The sequence below is a fragment of the Monodelphis domestica genome, chromosome 4 (assembly GCF_027887165.1).
Source record: "Monodelphis domestica isolate mMonDom1 chromosome 4, mMonDom1.pri, whole genome shotgun sequence".
Taxonomy (NCBI): Eukaryota; Metazoa; Chordata; class Mammalia; order Didelphimorphia; family Didelphidae; genus Monodelphis; species Monodelphis domestica.
Genome location: NC_077230.1, coordinates 28,902,178 through 28,923,366, shown reverse-complemented (window position 1 = coordinate 28,923,366; position 21,189 = coordinate 28,902,178). Strand labels below are relative to the sequence as shown.

General features: G+C 35.2%; 1 protein-coding gene across 1 annotated transcript in view; it reads right to left on the bottom strand.

Annotated features, from left to right (window-relative positions):
- Nucleotides 1-3,686: 3,686 nt before the first annotated feature.
- TMEM47 (transmembrane protein 47) overlaps nt 3,687-21,189 on the bottom strand; it is a 42,029-nt gene continuing 24,526 nt past the window's right edge. The window contains exon 3 of the mRNA XM_001367116.4: nt 3,687-7,279. Coding sequence (XP_001367153.1) covers nt 7,101-7,279 — 179 coding nt within the window. The 3' untranslated portion in view covers nt 3,687-7,100. The remainder of the gene's footprint in view (nt 7,280-21,189) is intronic.

Below are 21,189 nucleotides of genomic sequence, written 5' to 3'. Positions count from 1 at the left end.
GGAGGTATAGATCCAGATTCAGAAGCTCTGGGTTCAAATTTCAGCTTTCATTCTTAGTCCCTATATGACCTTTGGAAAGTTCCTTTGCTTCTCTTGGCATCAGCTTCCTTATAAATGCAAAAAGTGAGGGGTTATACTATGGTCTCTAAAGTGTCTAACATTTCTAAAATTAAAACCCTTTTTCAGCTATTTTTTCCATTCATTCAGATATATCAGCCTTAGAATCAATGAAAATATGTCATAGTTGATGCTGACTTCTGTAATCTTGTTATCAAAATGTCTATACCCTTTCTATTTTTTTATTACATGAAGCCATGATACATAATATGTACCTTTCATACATGGAAAATGAAAAAAAGAGAGAGAAAATTGAACTAAAGCAATGCTTTCTATAAAAATATTCCAAAACACAATAAAGTAAACTCTAGACATGGTTTCGTCTCTTTAGCCTTCAATCTTGGTTTACATTTTTCAGGTCCTACTTAAACAGAACTAATGATAGAAAGTCACAAATTTTGAACAAAGGATTACAGTGAAAGATTATATCATTTTTTTTTTTGGTCTACATGCTGACAACACATGGAATGAAATAATTCTCAGAGTCAGGAAGTCATGGGATCAAATTCCACTACTGACACAACAGCAAATTTATACTAGTCCAATAACATAACAGCTTTGTTCCTCAAATTATTCCTTAGGACTTTTCTATGGAGTTATATAGTTGTGATATCCTTTGTGGAAAATTTCCTTAAGCAATCATGATAAAACTATTGGCTTAGTTAATTTTCTGGACTTTATTCTTTTAAAATTAAATGATCAGGAGTAGCTAGGGGAATCAGTGGATAGAAAGCCAGGTCTGGAGTTGGGAGGACCTGGGTTTAAATGACTTTGGACATTCCTAGCTAGGTGATCTTGGACAAATCCTTTAACCCCAACAAGCACTACCATCATTGCCTTGCCCTTACTATTCTTCTGCCTTGAAACTCATACTTAGTATTGATTTTAAGACAGAAGTTAAGGGTTTAGAAAATGAAATTACCAAATGTTCTAACATAATATTACACTCTCTGATTGTGAATATGTAATGTTAACTAATCAGTAACTATTCCTCATCCTCAAAGCAAAGCAATAAACTTTCTGAAAGTTAGCAAATTCTCTACTGACTTTGTAGAAGAGAGATCAACATTTGTCCTGGAAAGGGAATATTTTTAACTTTGAAAATTGAGAGAATATTTAGAAAAATTTGGCTCCAAAAAATATTGGCTAGTATATTGTCTCCACCATTCACAAGGTTCTTCAACAATTCATTTTAATCTAGTGATCCTCCTTTAAAATGGGAATAATAACAACGCCAGCACTACCATCATCCCACGATTATGAGGAAAGTTCTGTGTAAACTTCAATGAGCTAAGCAAATGAAACTTATAATGGACAGAGCATAGGAGTGAGAGAAAGGAACCCTGAGATCAAAGGACAGTTTCCCCCAATTAGCTATGTCAACTACCTTCATTGAGTCTGTTTTTATTAGTAGTGTGAGAAGTACAATCCAAATGAGCCACGTCCTGATTAATGACTCCAATGAAATGGTAAAATGTATTTGCATTCAGACTTTTGGAAGTTATAGCTATGTAAATATGGTCATTGTTTCCAGCCTAATATTATGTGAATTCAAATAATGTGATTATTTCATTAAATTCGTTATTCAAACTAACCTGGACCTACTATACTGACTCACGTCTGACTCTAAGATCTGATGAGATTTATCCATTGAACCTCTTTGAGTCCCAAATGACTTACATGTAAAAGAATAAATAGATATTCTTCTTTCTTCATAAGGACTATATAAAAAATAAACTAAAATACCCTATGTAAGTTGCCTTTGTTGAATGTATTGTACTATAAAATATATTTTATTTTTATTACATCACTAATTTACAGCCAGAAGGGATCTTAGAGATCATCTAGTTTAACATTGTTTTCCTTTATAAATGAGGAAAATGAGGCCCAGAGATGTGAGATAACATAGTCAAAAGTCAAACTAGCTACTGAAATAAACAGGATTAGAAACTTGATGCTCTGAAATCCCCAGAGCTTAAAAACTTCTGGTCAATCACATTGTTAGCAAAAGGTAAAATTATGAAATAAGTTATTGGAAAAAGCAAGATGAAGAAAATATTGAATTAAAAACATGTATCCTTTAAATTCAGATTATAAAGATAGGAGATCTGAAGAGGATAATCATTTTGTATTAAGTCATAATTTAGATTGTTTTCTCAGATGGTTTAAAGTACTTCCTGCTTCATATTTTTCAGAGATATCTGGGTAAACTTGTATTTTTGATAATGCTGAGTGGAGTGAGTAAAACCAAGAAAACAATTTCTAAAATAATAGTAGCACTTATAAACAATTTAAAATACTTATGAGCTCTTAAACATGTCTCAAAGGTCTAAACATAAAATATTCTTCCTATATTCTGAGAAAGATATGATGGACTCATGGTGCAGAATGAGACATGTATTTTTGGACATGGATATTGAGGTAATTTCTTTTGCTTGACTGAATTTTCATTGCAAGGTTTTATTTCGTTTTGTTTCTCCTGGTCCTGTGTGGTGGATAGTTGAGAGAAAAAATAGATTTTTGTTTGCTATAACATACATTAAATCCCAAACTCTGAAATCCCTACTTGCCCTAAGTTTTAATCTTTACAAAAAACAGTAAAATCGATTTTAATACATAAATTCCTTCTAACACAAATGAACCAATTTGTGATCCTGAAGGAAAACCTGCCTTTTGCTCAAATAAATTTTTATTATAGAAATAATTTCAATTTCCTTCTAAGTATGCTCAAGAGTTATGAATATTGAAGACTTTTGTTCTATTCTGTAGAAATTTTAATGTTACTTTAAAAAACAAATTTTAAGTATAAGCAAGAACACAAATATTTTCTTGTTGCTATAGTCCTCAAAAGAGAATAAGTTTAAGAAGTACTTCCTGCTATAATTCCTGTTTTGTTATTTTACATATGAAATCTTCTTTATAATATTTGTAATATACAAATAACGATGTACATGTGTGTACAAATCATGGATCTATGATTTCATAGGAAAAAAAATGCTACTGATCCCTGTCTAGCCACCCAGTCCAATTCCTGTCTATATTGTGGAAGCAGAGAAAAAACTTATAAGGTAGGGCAATATATATGCACATGCATGTGTATATGTCAATTATACATTTACATATTGCATGTGTGTGTATCTGATGCGCACACCACATGTATGCATGCATACATAAGAAAGGCATATTTACATAATCATATATGTGTATATACAGATAAATGTATATGGATATACATATACATATGTATCTCTATATAAATTCTCATAAACACACACACCATAAATTGCCCTAACATGCAAATGCTCCCTCTGCCTCCCTGAGAAAATGTAAGTCATTTTCTAAGACCCTGAAATGTTTTCCCATTGCTATTAAGTGAAAATTATTTTTTAAAGAATTAGAAAGGAATTAAATGAGACAAAGGAATAATTTTGAAGAGAAAATAAGTATTCATTCAAAAATGTATTTAAATAAATATATGAATCTAGATAAAAGATAGACTTTTAAAGTAGCAAATGCACTGTGAACCAAAAAAAGCCAGATGTCCAGACAGTGCAAAACACAGTAGGGTGTCAATGTTATCAATATTATCTTTATTTTCTCCCAAATAGATAACTTCATGTCAGCTACAAAAGTTGTGAAATGTTTTTTTTGATGTGCATTTTCAAGCTAAAACCTTTGTATACAGTTTTCTCCTTGATGACTTTTTTTTTTATAAAATGAGTTACCATGAATTCACATTTAAGTAATAAACACACCATATATTTAAACAAAATAAATATAGAACAACAGTAGAGAAACTAATACCATCAACAGCATGAAATAGATTTAATTTTTTTTAAAGACAGATGAAATCTCTAGGCACAGTTTTAGGCTTTAAAGAGGACACAGAGGCAATAGGTTAGTGTGCACAGTTCTGTACAAAAATACAGTCTGAATAAATTACATAGCTAGTCATAAGATTAGGCTTCACTTACCAGTCATTTCATTGCATGTTTAATAATATACAGTTACATGCTGATCCATATATATCATTTATATTTCAAATACATAAGTCTCTCTATATTTATGTCTTTAAAATTTACATGTTGAACTTACAAAAGCTAAAACATAATTGTGCAAGAAATCCAAGAGAGGTGCTCTGTACAGATCAGTACCGGACGGAATACGCTAAGCTTCAGAAATACAAATAACTAGCCCTGCTCGAAGTGTGTGTGTGAGTGTGGGTGCTTCTGGGTAACTAGAAGATAAACAATGAGTTTGTGCAAGGGCAAAGCTTCTGCTTCAAAGAGAAAACCAAATGATACTAATATGATATATGAATAATAGATGTACGTATTTAGGTTGTATTTATTCAGAAACAAAAGCCTATCATTTTGGGTTCACAGAAACCTTAAGGAGTGCTGTTTGGTACTGAACTTGTGGGCCAGTACGGAACCACTTCCAAATGGTACAAGTGTAGAAACAGAACACGGGGCTCGTCATTGGGTAGATAAAAGAAATCTTATTAGAAAACGCTATCAGTAATCTGAAACCATGCCTGCCTCAGCCCACAACGCATGTTCTCCATCACTTCTTTTCGCTTGTCATATTGACAGAGAATGAAATCTTAGTGAGATGGGTAGATGGGATAGCGTTCTAACAGCACACTGTATCCTCTTGGATGACTAATTGCCTCACAGATTGATGCCAGCACCACAGGACTGTTCTAGTATTTGAGAAGGAAAGACAAAAGCCATCCTCTCACAATCGAGGGCGTTTTTTGCTGCTGTTTCAAGTAGCCTAAATATCTCTACAAAGTTTGTGTTCCTCACACTGGTCAACAAGGATATGGAATTCGTTGTAAAGCTGTTTATAAGGGAAACAGTCGTATTTCTGAGAAAACTGGTTCAAAAGGGTTTCGAGTGCTTTTCAGGGGAATCATAGGAAATTTTCCTCCCATCTCTTAAAAGCCTTCACAGAACCACACATTTTCCAAAGAATGTCATCCTCAGGCACTTTTAACCAGTTTGGCTGATTGTTGCTGAAACTAAAGACTAAGCCTTCCACTTCTCATTTCGTGTGTGTCTCTACGAGACACACACTGGAAAATTCAACAAACAGAAATTCTGTATTTAAACAGGAAGGCAGAGAGTTGTGGTGGGTTGGGTTTTTGTTGTTGTTCCTTTGTTTTTTGGCAACAGGGATTAAACAATGACAAGCTGGAAGCAAGGGCCCTGTTTTGTGAGCTGTGACCAATGCATTTCATACTAGAGATGTCGTCCTGCTGTTAATGGATTCTGCAGTCCCTCTGTGGAACCAGGAACACAACACCACAGCACAGCACAGCACAGCACAGCAGAGCGTTTTAAAGGATTTCCATCGTCTCTTCGGGCTAGAGGGCCAACTAGGACATATCTTTTCCTTGTCTTTGTTAACAAAAATAAGTATTTTAACTTTTATATTAGAACTGTATATATGATATAAAAATATGTTTATAATTAATTTAAGTACTCAAATTAGAAAGCATTAAACAGAAATAAACATCACAGTTTGCAACAGGAACTTAGCTGCAAATCTGCACTCTCTTCTGTTGGCACTTCCCTTAACTTAAACAGTCTATGAAGGATTATAATGGGGCACTTTAAACGCGAGTTAGAATAGCTGAAGGCATGAAACTGTCAGCCAATTGGTTCCATTCGGAGGATAACGCAGCTATCAGCTGAACTCTAGTCCTCTACTCCTTCGCCTATATTTAATTCTCTCTGCTTTTTAGGAAACAAAAGCCCCCCGACATTGGAGGTTCCTGAAATTAAAAGAGCAGCTTCTATTTTGAAGGGCTTTCAAGAGAAAATGGCAGCCCTAATCCCTCTTCTTGGGTGAACTCTCTAAAGTACCTCATTTTGGAATTTGCCTCATTTCTGTTTAACATTCTGTTTATGCCTCTCCGTGAAAATTCTCGGGATAATGACATCGTGAAGGGAGCCTGCAGCAAACGACTTCAGCAGATGGATCTTGGCATGTCAGCTAAGGTGCGGCTACCAGCCTAAGATGCTTAACAAGGTGCGCAGGGGCAGTGCTCCAATCACTGTGCTACAGGAAATACTGGGGTTCATACGGAAGAGATGCCTTGTGCAAGGGAGTCGGGATAGGTTTCATTGCAAATTGTACTAAATGATCACTTTCTAGAAAAATAATTAGCCTGGGAACATGTGCACATTTCTTTACTGCAATGTTTGGTAAAATGATTGAGAGATTATTTAGGACAAATGCAACTCATGCATTTTTTTTCTTTCTGCTTGCCTGGGGGGAAAAGAGAGGCCCTCCATTTTCCTCTCGTGCTAGTCACAGCAGAGGCCCGGCTCCTAACCACATAATTAAAAGCAAATGTCTACAAGTCTTGGCTTTCCTGCTCTGCCACGCGCAGCAAGGAGATGCTCATTGCCGATGCATAAACTCCTATGGCCAAAAACTTCTCCAATGGGGAATCTGAGCCTTTAAGCAGTCCCGTTCTCTCCTGGTACTAAAGGGAACCTCATTCTTCAAGAAATGATTAAGCAAGAGGCCAAGGACCAATTCAAAGACTCCTTAGGAGAAGCTTGCAAAAGACTACTACCGGCTGAATCCTTATCCTTGTGAAAAACAAAACCGAAAACACTTTGAAATGGAGTTTATGCCAGCTGCTCCCCTGCAGGCAGGAGGACATGAGGGCATTTTTTCCACCTACTTTTCAGACAATGGTCTGTCATGTTGATCCTTCACTTGTCAAGGAAAATGGCGTTAACATATTGGAAGCTTGCAGCGTTTGCTTAGGTTTAATCAGCTCTCTTAATTTCTGCAGGTCCCCAAAACACATGTAAAAGCTGTTTATAATGACAGCAGCCAAAGGGCAGAGGATAATGAGTCAACAGATCAAACTGCTTTGATGCTCTGCAAGTGTTCTAGAAAACCATAAGTTAGAAAAGATGTCATAATTCTTTGTTTATTTTCTTTGGAGACTGTTGTTTCTAGTAGTAATCTTCATAGTTCTTTGGGTTCAGGCAATAAAGGATGGCACCCCCAAAGGAAAATATAGTTGCACCCCAAGCCAGACCATAACCCCAGTTGAACTCATGGTAAATTTTCAGGCTCACAGTTTCAATGAACTTGATTGGGTAGAGGACGAGGCTGCACACCTGTAAAACAACTGGAAGAAAAACAAAACAAAGCGGTGAATTAGGACACGAGGTTAAAAGCTTCCAAGAAACACATTTTTAAAAAGAAACAAAATAAAAGGAATTGAAAAATAAAGGAAAATTGAAAAACTAAAGAAAAAAGAAAGAGGAGAAATAGAAAAGAAATGGAAAGATAAATAGAAAAATTAGAAGTACTGTACTTTAGCCAATAAAATCTTTAAATTTATTAAATAAATGTATCTAATGAACAGAAAACCCCAAAATATGTTAATCAAGCTGGTGAAATATGGGATGTTGATCATTATAAACTTGTCATAATTGACATAAAATCATTTTTCTTTGTTGAATGAATATTTAATAAAAATGATAATAGCTAGCACTCATATAACATTTTAGAGGTTGTATGTTACTTTACAGATATTATCTCATTTTATCCTTAAAACAACTCTTGGGAGCTAGTGTTGTCACATACCACACTGTATAGAGGAGGAAATTGAGAAAGATGTAGTGATTTGCCAAAGGCACTTCTACAAGAAGCCTTCACCAAGCTCTCTTGCTTTCTCTCTGTTAATCATTTTCTGTTTATCATATATATAGCTCGCTTTGCATATATTTGTTTTCTTGCCATCTCCATTAGATTGTAAGTTCCTTGAAGGCAAGCCTGTGTTTTGTCTCTTTTTGTATGCTCAGTGCCTGGCACATAGTAGGTGTTTAATAAATGTTTATTAGGGCAACTAAATGGCTCAGTGAGTGGATAGAGCATCATGTCTTAAACTTAGAGGACCTGAATTCAAATGTGTCCTCCCATACATTCTAGCTGTGTGACCCTGGGCAAGTCACTTAAAGGCATTTGCCTAGCCCTTCTTTTTTTTTTTTAAACCTTTACATTCTGTAAAGACAGAAGAACACAGTCTAGGCAATTGAGGCTACCTGACTTGCCCAGATTCAAACTGCTAGAAACTGTCTGTGGGCAAATTTGAACCCAGGTCTTTTCGCCTCCAAGTGTGTTTCTCTATCCACTGTCACCTAGCTGGCCCACTTCCCCTTGCCCTTCTGTATTAGAATTGTTACTAAGAAATTAAGGTTTAAAAAAAGCTGATTGATTGATTGATTGATTGATAGTATCTAAGACAGACTTGAACTCTTATTTTCCTGAGTACAGGAGGTTTGGGGCTCTACTCACTGCACCTCTGGGAGAAACTACCAATGCTGATCAGTAATTCATCTTTAATTTCTAGTTACACATAAACTATATATATATATATATATATAATCTATGTACGTACATATATATATATATATATATATATATATATATAGTTATATGGAGTCATCTAATTTATGTAGTTAGTGGCATGGGGCAGTCAGAGGCAAGACTTGATCCTAGATCTTCCTGGCTCCCAAGTCAGTCAGTAATTCCCTTGCTACACTGCCTTTTTTTTTCTTTAAACCCTTACCTTTCTTCTTAGAATCAACACTGAAGATTGGTGCCAAGGCAGAAGGGCGTTAAGAGCTAGGCAATGGGGGGTAAGTGACTTGCCCAGGGTCACACAGCTAGGAAGTATCTGACATCAAATTTGAACCCAGAACCTCCCATCTCTAGGCCTGGCTCTCAATCCACTGAGCCACCCAGCTGCCCCCATTCACAATGTCTTTTAAAGAAAGAAAAGTTACTATTACTAAATATATCATTTGGAACTCTTGAGCTATTACTTCTCACTTCTGGCTTTGTCCCTTCCCAAGTTCTCTAATTATCCCAAGTAGCATGTTGAAATTTTCAAAACAAAATTAATTGGAATTCACTTAACATTTTAAAATAACTATAAATCATACCTAACGCTGTTTTAAGAAGAAGGAAGAATTTTCCTTTTTATATTCCATCCCTTCTCTACCAATGCACCTACTACATTAGTTCAGATCTTTAACCTCCTTTACCTGGATGAACAAAATAGCTTCCTGATTGGTGTCTTTCCTCTAGTCCATCCTGAACACTGCTGCCTAAATGCTTTGCCTTCAAGTCAGATTTCACCCTACTCAATGAATTTTAATAGTTTCCATTTTCCTCTAGGATCAAATGGAAGCTCCTCTGTTTAGCTTTCAAAGCCCCTCAAAACCTGGTCCCAAGCCTCATCTCTCCTGACTTATTGGCCTCATGATAGCCTCTCACATATTGTGCAATCCAATCCCTGTAGCCTTCTTTCCATTCATTACCTGCACTTCCTTCTCTAGACCTTTGCACTGGACGTTCTCTAAGCCTAGAACACATTCCTTCCTAATGTCTGCATCATAAAATATCTCTCTTCCTTTAAGGCGCATCATATTCACTATATTTTATTTGAAGCCTTTCCCAATTTCTACTTCTCACTCTCCCCAAATAGCCTACTTTTTATTTTTTATAGTATAAATATGTTTACAACATTTATTCTGGTATATATATATACCCATTATTACTATATAAGTCTATAATACCTCATTATCTTCCCCATTAGTATGTGAGCTCCTTACTACTAGAGATTGTTTCATTCATTAAATTTGTATCCACAGAATTTAGCACAATTCATGGACTGTAGAAACTGAACGATTACTGATTTGATTGCGAAGGGGAAAAGTCCAGCAACAATCCCTTTCCCTATTTTATGCTATTCACAAATGAGGGAGCTTAAATTCATTCTCAGTGAACATTTCCAAACTGCTTAGCCTATCACATTAGTTTGTATCATTGCTCATTCAGATCTCTCTCATCTCCTTTGAAACTCTCTCTGCATTTCAAACTGACAACCCAGTTACCATTGGTTTCCCAATATGTATGACTTGCAAAATTACCACCTCAAAGCCTTTTCCCATGCCCCTTCACTTCCTTGAAATGTCCTTCCTTTTCTCTGTCATTTATGCCTCTTACCTACCTCAAAATTAGACTCTACACTTACCTTTTGAGGAAAACGGTGTCATCACTCCACATTCATTTTTATGCTACATATCACTTTGTCCTTGTTAATTCTATTCATTGTACTTTAATGGAATGGGCAAATTTCTTCATGGAAAATAAGAGCCTCTCTCCAGTCCAAATATTTACTAATTTTTTAAATCAATCTTGTGTGTGCTAATCAATTGTTCTGGCACAAATTTGAGGTGTCCTATGTGCCAATATGATGCAAGAGCATTCCTTAAATAATTCTATTTCTAGAATTCTAGAATGTGTTCAAATAAAAAAAAAGGACAATTACAAACCAAAACATTTGATCCATGTGGTTTACATTATCTACTAAAGCCTTAGTTCATCATAGGCAATATGCTTCTATTTATTATTTCTTTATTTATTCTGTTCAATTCAAGGGGCAGTTAACTATACAAAGTTAACTATGGACCTAGTTTTGTGCTAAGAAATTAGAGGAATCAAATTTCTGGACAGTCTCTGCCCTCCAAAATTCTCCTCCCTAAAGAAAAAAAAAAAGACTAGATGGTGGCAATGGGTCCCAGTAGAGGAATTATCAGACTCCAACATTCTTATCCCTAGGGGACCCATCCTGAATACAGCTTCAGCTTTTTAAGGTAACAAGTAGGGTGGGGTAAAAGGTAAAGCAAGAATCTTTTCCTTATTCTTTGCTATTTTGCCTATGAATGAGACCCTTTTCTCATTACCCTTCCTAAAGATGCACAATTTGTGAATTCATTGAGAAATTGACATTGCATGCCCTGCAATGGCAGCTCTTCATCTGATACTATTTCTCACACCAAATGGTTCATCTCTTTAACTTAGCATCATTTCTGTGCTTAAATGTTGACTCTGTCACTGGAGACTTTTATGAGCATTTAGTCTCTCCAAGTCCACAGACAGCTGAAAGCAAGGACTGCTGATAGGAAGCCCTGTGCACTGAACAGTGTCACAGCTTGCATAGGTTGCATAATTTATTGTATATTTTCTTATAAAGGATCATTACATACATGTGAGAAAGTCTCACTTGTCTGTGATTTTTTAAAGAAATACAAATCTTTCTGAAATAAATACACAATGTAAGTATTCAGTAAATACTTGTTAACTACATTGCTTTTGAGAATCCATAAATCTCAGGAAAGTTAAAAAAAAAGTATCAAATTCTAAGAGAGTAGAACAGGAAAGCAAACTGCAATCTAGCAATGGACACAGTTCATTAACCTTTATGGAAGGGACAACATCATGAGAGGAAACCTGTTTAATCATACAAGAGAACTGACTCTTCTACTCAATCAAATTGTCAGCAAAAGGTCATCATTCCCATTATGATTTATGTTCTTATAAAGTCTTGGAAAGATTTCTGAATGAGTTGTCACCAAAGCAAAGTGGCAATACTTTCTTTCCCAATCACTGAGCCTTTTTTTTTTCCATGCTGAAAAGAATACATTTTGAAATGTCTCTTCTCTCTGAGTAAATATTATTGGAATAGATTAAATTCTCAAAGGAAGGATACTTAAAAATCATTATGTTCTCTAAGGTATAACTTCCGATCCTTAAGTGAGAATTATCTCTGAGTATTTTAATTATACTGACAAACAAATTCTTGAGAAAGTTTGCCACTCAGATGCCAACAAATTTAATTAGAACGGGCAAATTTCTTCATGAAAATAAGTCCTTCTCTGCAGTCCAAGTGATTATCCAAAATATGAATGAAATCTTACTTGTGCTTATGGAAAGCTTTGATATGGATTTTAGATTTCCTATGTACAAATATGATACAAACCCATTATTTAAATAATTTTAGTAAGAAGATGTTAAAATAAAAAATCATGTTTTTCAAATTTCCAGTTGTCTTTGTACCTCTATATGTCTCTACAAGAAAGAAGGCAGTTTCACAGAATATGATCTTAAACTTAGCAATGAATCAAATTTGATCACATATTATAATTCAAGTCATAATGATATGGTAGTTGGTAGGCTGGTATTATACAAGAAGACATGAGCTCAGATGCTGATTTTGATACAATATATGACCTAAACAGGTTACACAACTTTGTGGTGCCCCCATAGAACTCTCAGACTTATACTTGAGTTGTCCAGCTGCATCAAAGAAGAGAATTGATCATACCAGGAAATTCCCCCACAACAATGAAATCACATACACTGGCTACTACTATTATCTCAAAAAGGGAATTTTAAATTTTATAATAAGGATAATCGAGATGCATTTCTTTAGTTACAAAGTCTAACAGAAACTGAATTAAAACAAATAACACATTCCACATGGACCTATGAATAACCACCATATAATGATTTAAAATAATTACTGCTATTGCCTGGTTATCAACTAATATGGGAATGAATTAGGGATAATACTATGAAATTTTGTATTCCATTTCATTTTGGGAGTAACTATTTACTCTAGAATGTAGTATTTACAGTGATTGCTTTTAAAATCCATCTCAGTGTGCTTTACGTAAGCAAATATTTGGCCTCTGAGGTATGGTTATATAGTTACATAGCTTTCCCTTTGTGGAACAAGGGAACATGACTACAGAAGGCTCAACTGGCATAGATATCTGTAAAGTTATTTAGAGATAACTTTCATTAGAAATGAAATATTATTATTATTATAGAGATAATATTAACATATTAAAATTATGGGTCTGAATTATATTTTTGAATTTTATGGACTCTCTGGGATCATAGAAAAATGTACATGATGAAATAAATGCTAAAATTTTTTTAAAATAATCTAGTTATGACAAGTTTTTTTTCTTCATTTAATAAAAATATGTAAATTCTGTTTTCCTAGTATAAATTATCACTTCAATTTAATAAACAGTTTTCCTAGAAATAGGGAAAATATTCAAAGCTTACAAATGAGTTTTCTATGGAAAATTATGAAAAATGTCAATATTTAAAATTGCATTTCCTAATTATTGGAGAATAATAGACAGTTACAGATAATAGGGAAGGAGGCAGCTCAAATAGGCTTATAAGAGATGATTATTACATTTTTCAGTTTGAATATAGAGATAACAGAAAACACTACCAATTAAGGCTTGAATTATTGTTTTATTAATTATCTAGACTATAGAAAATGTCAATAATGGAGTTTAAACTTAAGAGTATATTGTTTCTATTATTGTTTGAGTGTATTTATCAGCACATCACTTAAATACACCAGACTCATACAGACTGAATCACTCATGAAAAATCTTATTAATTTGCCTAATTTTAGGACTTGAAAGACCTTTCCTTACAACTCAGTCACATAAATTTGCCAATTGGGTAATGGATTCAACTCACTGAAGCTTATACATAATATAACTCAGATGAGCATCTATACCTACTGACTTCTAGCCTGATTTACCTGACATACCACCTTTAGTTATTTCTTGGCATTTGCTGGGAATTTGAGTGGCATAGTAAGAGAAATGTGAGGTTTGAAGTCAGCATGTCATCATGGATTCAAATCTTGCCTCAGATACATACTAGCTGTATGATGCTAATCAAGTCATGTAATGTCTCACGTTAGGGAAGAAAAAAAAGGTAGGTAGGAATCAGGAACCCCTGAGTATTTTTTTCATCTCCATATTCATGATATAGGGAAGAGGTAATTAATATGAAGTCATCCATTTCTTTCCTTTTTTATTCTTTAGTTATTTCATTCATATTCAACTTTCCATGCTCCCATTTGGGGTTTTCTTGGCAAAGATGCTAAAGTAATTCGCCATTTCCTTCTCCAGCTCATTTTAAAGATAAGGATATGGAAACAAACACAGTGCAATGACTTGCCCATGATCACACAATTAATATGTGTCTGAGAATGGATTTGAACTCAAGTCTTACTAACTCCAGAAACAGTGCTCTATCCACTGTGTCACCTATCTGTCCATTATTTCTTTTTACCTGGGATCGTAAGTGTACAGAGAAGTCTTCATGTTAACACTAGGCTATGGGGAAGAAGAGACTTTATTTCCTCTACACTTTGAGATTTCCAGATATGTATGTGGCATGTTGATCCAGTGATTGCATGGAACAAACACAGTCTCTCTATTTTTACACAATGTGGTGAATTTCTTAGTGGGAGTCAGAAAAACACAAAGTGGGTAAAAAGCTAGGAGTAAGAATAGAGAACGTATTTTGCCTATTTATTTGGATTCTACCTCAGATCTCCACCCGTGATCTCTAGGACAATGATCCTGTACTTTACTGTGAACACAGTGTATAAATGGAGTTTTTTGAGTTTTTGTACTTCATCCCCCACAAGTCCTTTAAAATTTCCCAAAATTCCCTTTTCCTGTGTCCCCGCATTTTGTGTGATTGTATTTAAGTGGCTGTAACTCCTCCATCTTCCTCTCTTGGACCTGTCTGCAACCAGGTTGAAGTCAGGCAATTCTTTTGTTTTAGTTATTATTAATAAAACTTTATAAAAATATAACATTTAGTTATTGGTTATTAATTTTAAAACCCACAACAGAGATATTGGGATTGGTGTCTCTTTTCTTACAAAATGAAAAATTATAGTGTTAATAGGAAGGGACAATATACCTTCTTATTCCCTTTACTTCCAGGGAAGCTTAGAATTAATTGAGAAGTGTGTTCAGTGTCTAATAGGCATGATAATTTTACTCCTTTGAATAACCAGAAAAATATTTTTAATTAGTTGTGTTTATCATTTCTGAATTCATGGATCCATATTTATGGACTGATTTGTGGAGTCAAATTTCCTCAAAAATATTTTAGTGAGATTATTTTGGGCTCTATCCTATATGCCCAGGGGCTCTATCCTATATGCCCTATATGCCCTTACTTTTTGGTAGAAAATGATTATCAGATGCTTTGTGCTTAGGACAGAGAATTCAGTTATGACTTTCTGATAAAAAGGAGAGCCTTATGCAAATATATTTGAGTAATACATTATACAGGCACACCAATCAATATGTAAACAATAATAATACTTCCTGGACCAATTAACATTTTTGTGAGCTGACCCTTCCACAGATATCTTAGTAAGTGTACCAAGCTATGGATGTGACCATCAAAGACATTAGGCTACACTGAAAGATGTAGGCTGGAATAAAGGAGGTGATGAGCTCTTTCATGATCAGAACACATCTGCAGAGCTCTGTTTATTTCTAGGTATCATATCCTTAAGAAGGACTTAGATAAGAAGCAGGAAGTCCAGAAGAGAGTGCTAAAGATGGTGAGTGAAGCATAGATCATGACATATGAAAATATTTAGTCTATATATAGAAACTTAAGGCAGGACATGATAGCAACTGGAAATTCATCAGCTACTTGAAGGGCATGCATACATAGGTATAGACTTTTCCTACTTGGCTCCATGTTGCAAAATTAAGAAAAAACTGAAGGTCAAAAAAGTAGGATTTAGGCATGACACAAAGGAAAGATTCCCAATAACTAATATTGTCTACAAATAAAATGGACAGCTCAGCAGTTGATGGATTACGCCTGATTGAAGACCTTTTGAGGCTAAATTATCCCATTGTCAAGGGGGAATTATTTTACAGATTGAAGAGAGGCTGGCACATATTGCATTGTCATAGGCTTTAGAGACCCTTAGGGATAAATTGGTGAAGAGTCAACAAATGTCTAGTCAGCCAGTCAGTAATCATTTAAGTACCTATAATGTAGTAAGCACTGGAGATAAAAAAAAAGAGCCAAAGGACTGTCCCTAATTTTCAGGAGCTCACTATCTAATGAGAGGGACAAGAAGCAACCAAATCTATTTTAAAAGCTATTTACAGGAGAAACAGTAAATAATTAACAGAAAGAAGAGAAGACACTAAAAATAAGAGGGGTTGGGAAAGGCTTCCTGTAGTAAATGAGATTTCATTGAGGATTCCAGGGACTCTAATGAGGCCATGAGGTCGAGATGAGAAAGGACAAGTATTGCCGACATGGATGAGAGTCAGAGAAAATAACTGGAGCTGAGAGATGGAATGTCTTATTTGTGGAACAGCAAGGGAGCTTATATAACTGGGTGGAAGAGAGGTTGGTGTGTGAAATCAGCTGTGAACAGATTGAAAAACTGAAGAATTTTGAATGCTTGAGGATTTTATATTTGATCCTAGAGGTGTTAAGAATTCATTGGAATGGGGCAGCTAGATGACTCCATAAATACAGAGCCAGAGACTGTAGATAAGAGATCCTGGTTTCAAACTGAGTTTTATATACTTCCTAGCAGAGTGATCCTGGGCAAGTCACAGAATCTCAAATTTACCACTTAATTTTAAGACAAAAGATAAGGCTTAAAAAAAAAAAGTTTCATTGGAGCTTATTGAATAGGCAAAGTATAAGAGGAGAGAAACGGTGTATTCCAGAGATGTTGCAAAGGAGAAATTAAGAAGTCTTAGCAACACCTTGGTTATGGAAAGTGGGAGGCAGTGAGGAATTGAGCATGTGTCTAAGTTGTGAGCCTGGGAAACTGGGTGAATGGTGAAACACTTCATAGTAATAAAGAAGTTTAGAGGTGGGTAGTGTTTGGGGGGAAAAGGTCATAAGTTTCAGCTTTAACCATGTTGAGTTTTAAGATATCTAAAGGGTATCTCAGTTCAAGATGTTGGAAAGACAAGTAGAGATGCAAGACCTGGCAGTCACCATGGAAAATAAAAAGCAGCATAGAGAGCAGTATATTTGAGAATCATGGAGATAATAATTAAATGCATATAATTAAATGAGAACTCAAATGGAAGTGGTATAGAGGGAGACAAGAGGAGGACCCATAAGCCTAGAAGTCAGGACCCAAGGGTGAATTCAGCAAAGAAGACAAAGGGTCAACCTTATAGGTAGGTGGAAAATCGGGAGAGAGGGATGTCTTGAAAAAAAACTAGCCAGCACCGTGTCTGAAGTAAATGTCTCTCTCTCCTGCGTCACTCTCTTGACGTCATCTCCTGTCGCCCTGGCAGATACCACTGTGTAAATTGAGCTATAGACCAGGGGCTGGAAAAGGGAAGCTAAGAGTCACAAGACAGGAAGTAGAGCTTAGGCCCTTGGACTGCTCTCTACTGGGCAGCTCAGGCGAATTGAAAAGCCATGTCTGGTTCCTGAGATGTGATGTGTGCGAGTTCCTGGGCGGAAAGTTAGTGGGAAGGGGATTTTCTATGACCAGGGAGAAGAGGAAGTGCTCTCTTGGCTTGGGTGTTGATGATGCTGGCTGGACCTGCTGGTGAGTGGTGAGTGCAGCGAATACACCATTATGTTGACCTGAGGATAATCAGCTAAGGCAGCAATAAGGAGAGTACTCTTCCACTCTCTCTCCTGCTTTCCCCTCTTCTTCCTCCTGCTACTTTTGATTTAATCAAATTATTAAATTTAAGGCCAGTCTCTGAATTTTAATTCTTACCATAGGATATCAAGGAGAAGAGAGTGACCAAATTTCAAAAGCTGAAGAGAAGCAAAGAAGAATAAGGACTGAGAAAAAAACAGGAATGAATATGGCAATGAAGAGTTCATTGGGTATTTAGGAGAAAGTAGTTTGGATGAGGCCAAAAGTTGGATTGTAGGTGATTAAGAGAATGAAAGACAGAAAATTAAGGCATTATTTATAGATGGTCCTGTTAGGGAGTTTAACCAGAAGCATTGTATGATCCTTGCCTTCCCTCAGGAGCACATGTGTGGGAACACGAGTGATGGGTATTGGGAACAGATCAAGCCTGAAGCTTGTCAGGGTATGACTGGTGATAAATAAGGGTACAAGGGTCTTAGGAGAAGAGGACAATGTAGAATGGTTCATCAAAGGTTTAAGATAGGGAAAGAAAGAGTGGCTCATGCAAGAGAGGCTTAGAAGAAAATTAAGGAGTCAAGGAATTGGAAAATATATTGTGGAGGGAAAGCAGGGTTTAGTAAGGGAAGACAGGAGAGTTAGACAAGAGATTATGCTCAGTAAAAAAATATATATATATATATATAAATATTTTGGAATTCTTTAATATGGTCATGGGGTATTTGTTGATGATGGAATGAGATGGAGTGGAGGTGACTAAGTTGAGGAACTGACTGGTTACATTGTTGGAGGGAGAATCATCAAAATGTTGAAGTTTCCTCATATAAGGGTGGATATGCAGGAAAGCAAATGCAAAATGTAGAAGATAGGAGATGGAGTATACTTGGGGGCTGGGTAACCAGTTCAGTCATTTCCTTTTATTCTTGAGTCTGAAACTGAGACGGATTAAGGAACTCATCCACTGTCACACAGATAGGAAGAAGCAGACAGCATTTTAATCAGGTATCGCCACCCCAATACTTTTCACATATAACATCAATAATAATAGGTACATTACTTTAGTGCCTTTAGGAGAAAGCATTTTTTGACCTTGCCTCATTTTTAGTGAGCAGATTTTCCTATTCTCGCCTTCATTTTGCCCATAGGAACATGATGGATGTATTTTAATGAATATATTTTCCAGGAATCAGCTACAAGTACTTTTAATGATATTCTCCAAATAGAAAGGGAAAGTCTGACCTGCTGTGTTACAAATAACCATGAAGTTCTACCCCGTTTAAATGCATAATAAGCCCAAAGTTAATGATTCATTCTAGAGCTCATATATTCACAGCCTGTCAAAAGATATTGAGTTAAATGAAGTGACAGCATTATAAAGATACTATATTTGAATGATTCTATTATAATTTTGAGTTTGGGTTATCATTGTTTGAAAAAGGCTAGGTGAATTAATAAAGTCCCCGAAATTAATTAATTAGTAATTAAGATTTGTTGTGGAAACAGTATCAAGTTCTTATTCTCACACAACTTTTATTAAATTAACTTTAAAAAAAATTTTTAAGACCCTTATCTTCTGTTTTGAAGTCAATATTGTGTATTGACTCCAAGGCAGAAGAGTGGTAAGGGCTAGGCAATGGGGATTAAGTGACTTGCCCAGGATCACACAGCTGGGAAATGTCTGAGGCCAGATTTGAACCGAGGACCTAGGCCTGGTTCTCAATCCACTGAGCTACCCAGCTGCCCCCTAAACTAACTTTTAAAGAGTCTTATTTTCTTATTAATGCATAGATAAATTATCCTTTTAGACTTTCACAGCACTTCTCTTTATGAAAGCATTGCTGGGATAGGGAAACTAAACTATAGAGAAAGAAAGTGATTTATCCATATTAACAAATCTACTACATGTTACAAACTGGGGTTTGAACCCAGGTCTCCTGCCTTCATAGCACAATTTCCGCTAGCTCATGTTGCATTACATAATAATAGGTTATTTGAAAACAAAGCTATGGAAAAAAGGAAAGCCATATTTCATTTTAAGCTGCATATGAAAGAGCATAGAATTTTCTTTGAAAGAGAATTTGAAAACTAGAATTTTTATGACAAATAATGTTTTATACAGGTGATGATTTTTTCACCTCATCATACCTTCATGGTTATTAAAGATGAAGTCAAAGGCTAAGTGAAAGTCACTAAAAGATGTACATTTTTTTTTTACTTGCCTAGCATGGAATATCATACTGTGAAAAAATTAACTTTCTTTTTCTCTCTCTCCATATATGTATATATTTACAATACACCTATGTATACACATAGATAACATATGTTTACATATATGACATGTACCCAAACAATGAGACTTTAACATATAATATTAATGATGGCAATAATTGTATCTCTGTGTACTTAAAAAAGCAAACCATAAATAGCAATAAAGATCAAATTTGGTTAAAATGGACTTCTGGGGAGATCCACATTATTTCATTTTACTCATGAGTGTTAGAATCAGAATGTGCCTCAAAGCCAAAACTAGGTTTCAGTTCTAGGGCTTTGGGGGCCTATTAATGTTTATTAAATTAGTCATAGGAGAATTTTGTTTCCTGGACTTAGAAATTCTTTTTATCAACTTGTAATTCTTCTGTAGTGCTTCTGTAGTACTTCTGTTTAGTGAAATGGAAGTTGTTTTAATAAATAATAATTAAATGGCCACTATTATTTCCAGTATTAATAATAATGATATAATAAAATAGAAAATTATAATTTTGAAGTTAATTAAAGTTAATTAACTCCCTTGATGATGAAATGACTCCTGGAAGATATGTAGCTAAGTCCTTAATCTACTGTATGTTACCTGTGAAACTTTGGTGAAGTCACTTCAGGTCTTAAAATTCAGTTTCCTAATTGGTAAGTAGGAAAGTTCCCCTCTAAATTTACATCAGTGTTGCTTTAAGCCTCTCATTTTGGATCTCCCGTGTTTGCGATCTGTAACTAATAACTTTACATCTCTGGGATGCAGTTTTCTTATCTGCAAAATGTTGTGGCTGAACTATATTGTCCTCCATAAGAATCCTTCTTGACACTGAAGAAATTTCCCTTCCATTGAACTGTCTGGAGTAAAACAATGAACATAAACGGTAGGGGGCAGCAGAACACTTCATCATTTCCCCCTTTTTTTTTCTCTTTCTTTTATGTTCTGGATACCCTTCAAATTCAAGAATCCGTCTATTCCTATAATTTAAATGCTTTTAAAAATCCATGTAGCAGTTTACATGGCTCTATCAGTTTATTCATTTTTGGCTACTGGATAGCTGATAACATTGGTTTTGACATCAACGTGATTGACAGGAAGAAGGGAAGTCACCTCAGGATACAAAGGAATATATTTCAGATCATTATTATTGGAAATTGAAAATCTCATTTGAAAAATGGCTCACTTTTTTCTTAGTCAGTGAAGCTCTTTTTAAATATTGCCCTGTCATTTTTAACATCCATTCATTGGTGTTGTTTTAATCTAGGCAAAGTTTCATATTGTGAAAGTTGTTAAATTAATGAGCATGTATTAATTAACATCACAGCTGACTTTTTGGTGGTTTGGGGTGGGAAAAAAACATTTATTTTCATACTGAATTACATTCAATGGCATGCCATAGAGAAAAATGAATAGTGATTAATAAGATTTCAGTAAGACCAAAAGGACAGTCACAAATAAAATCTTCTCTAAGAAAAATTTTTGAAAA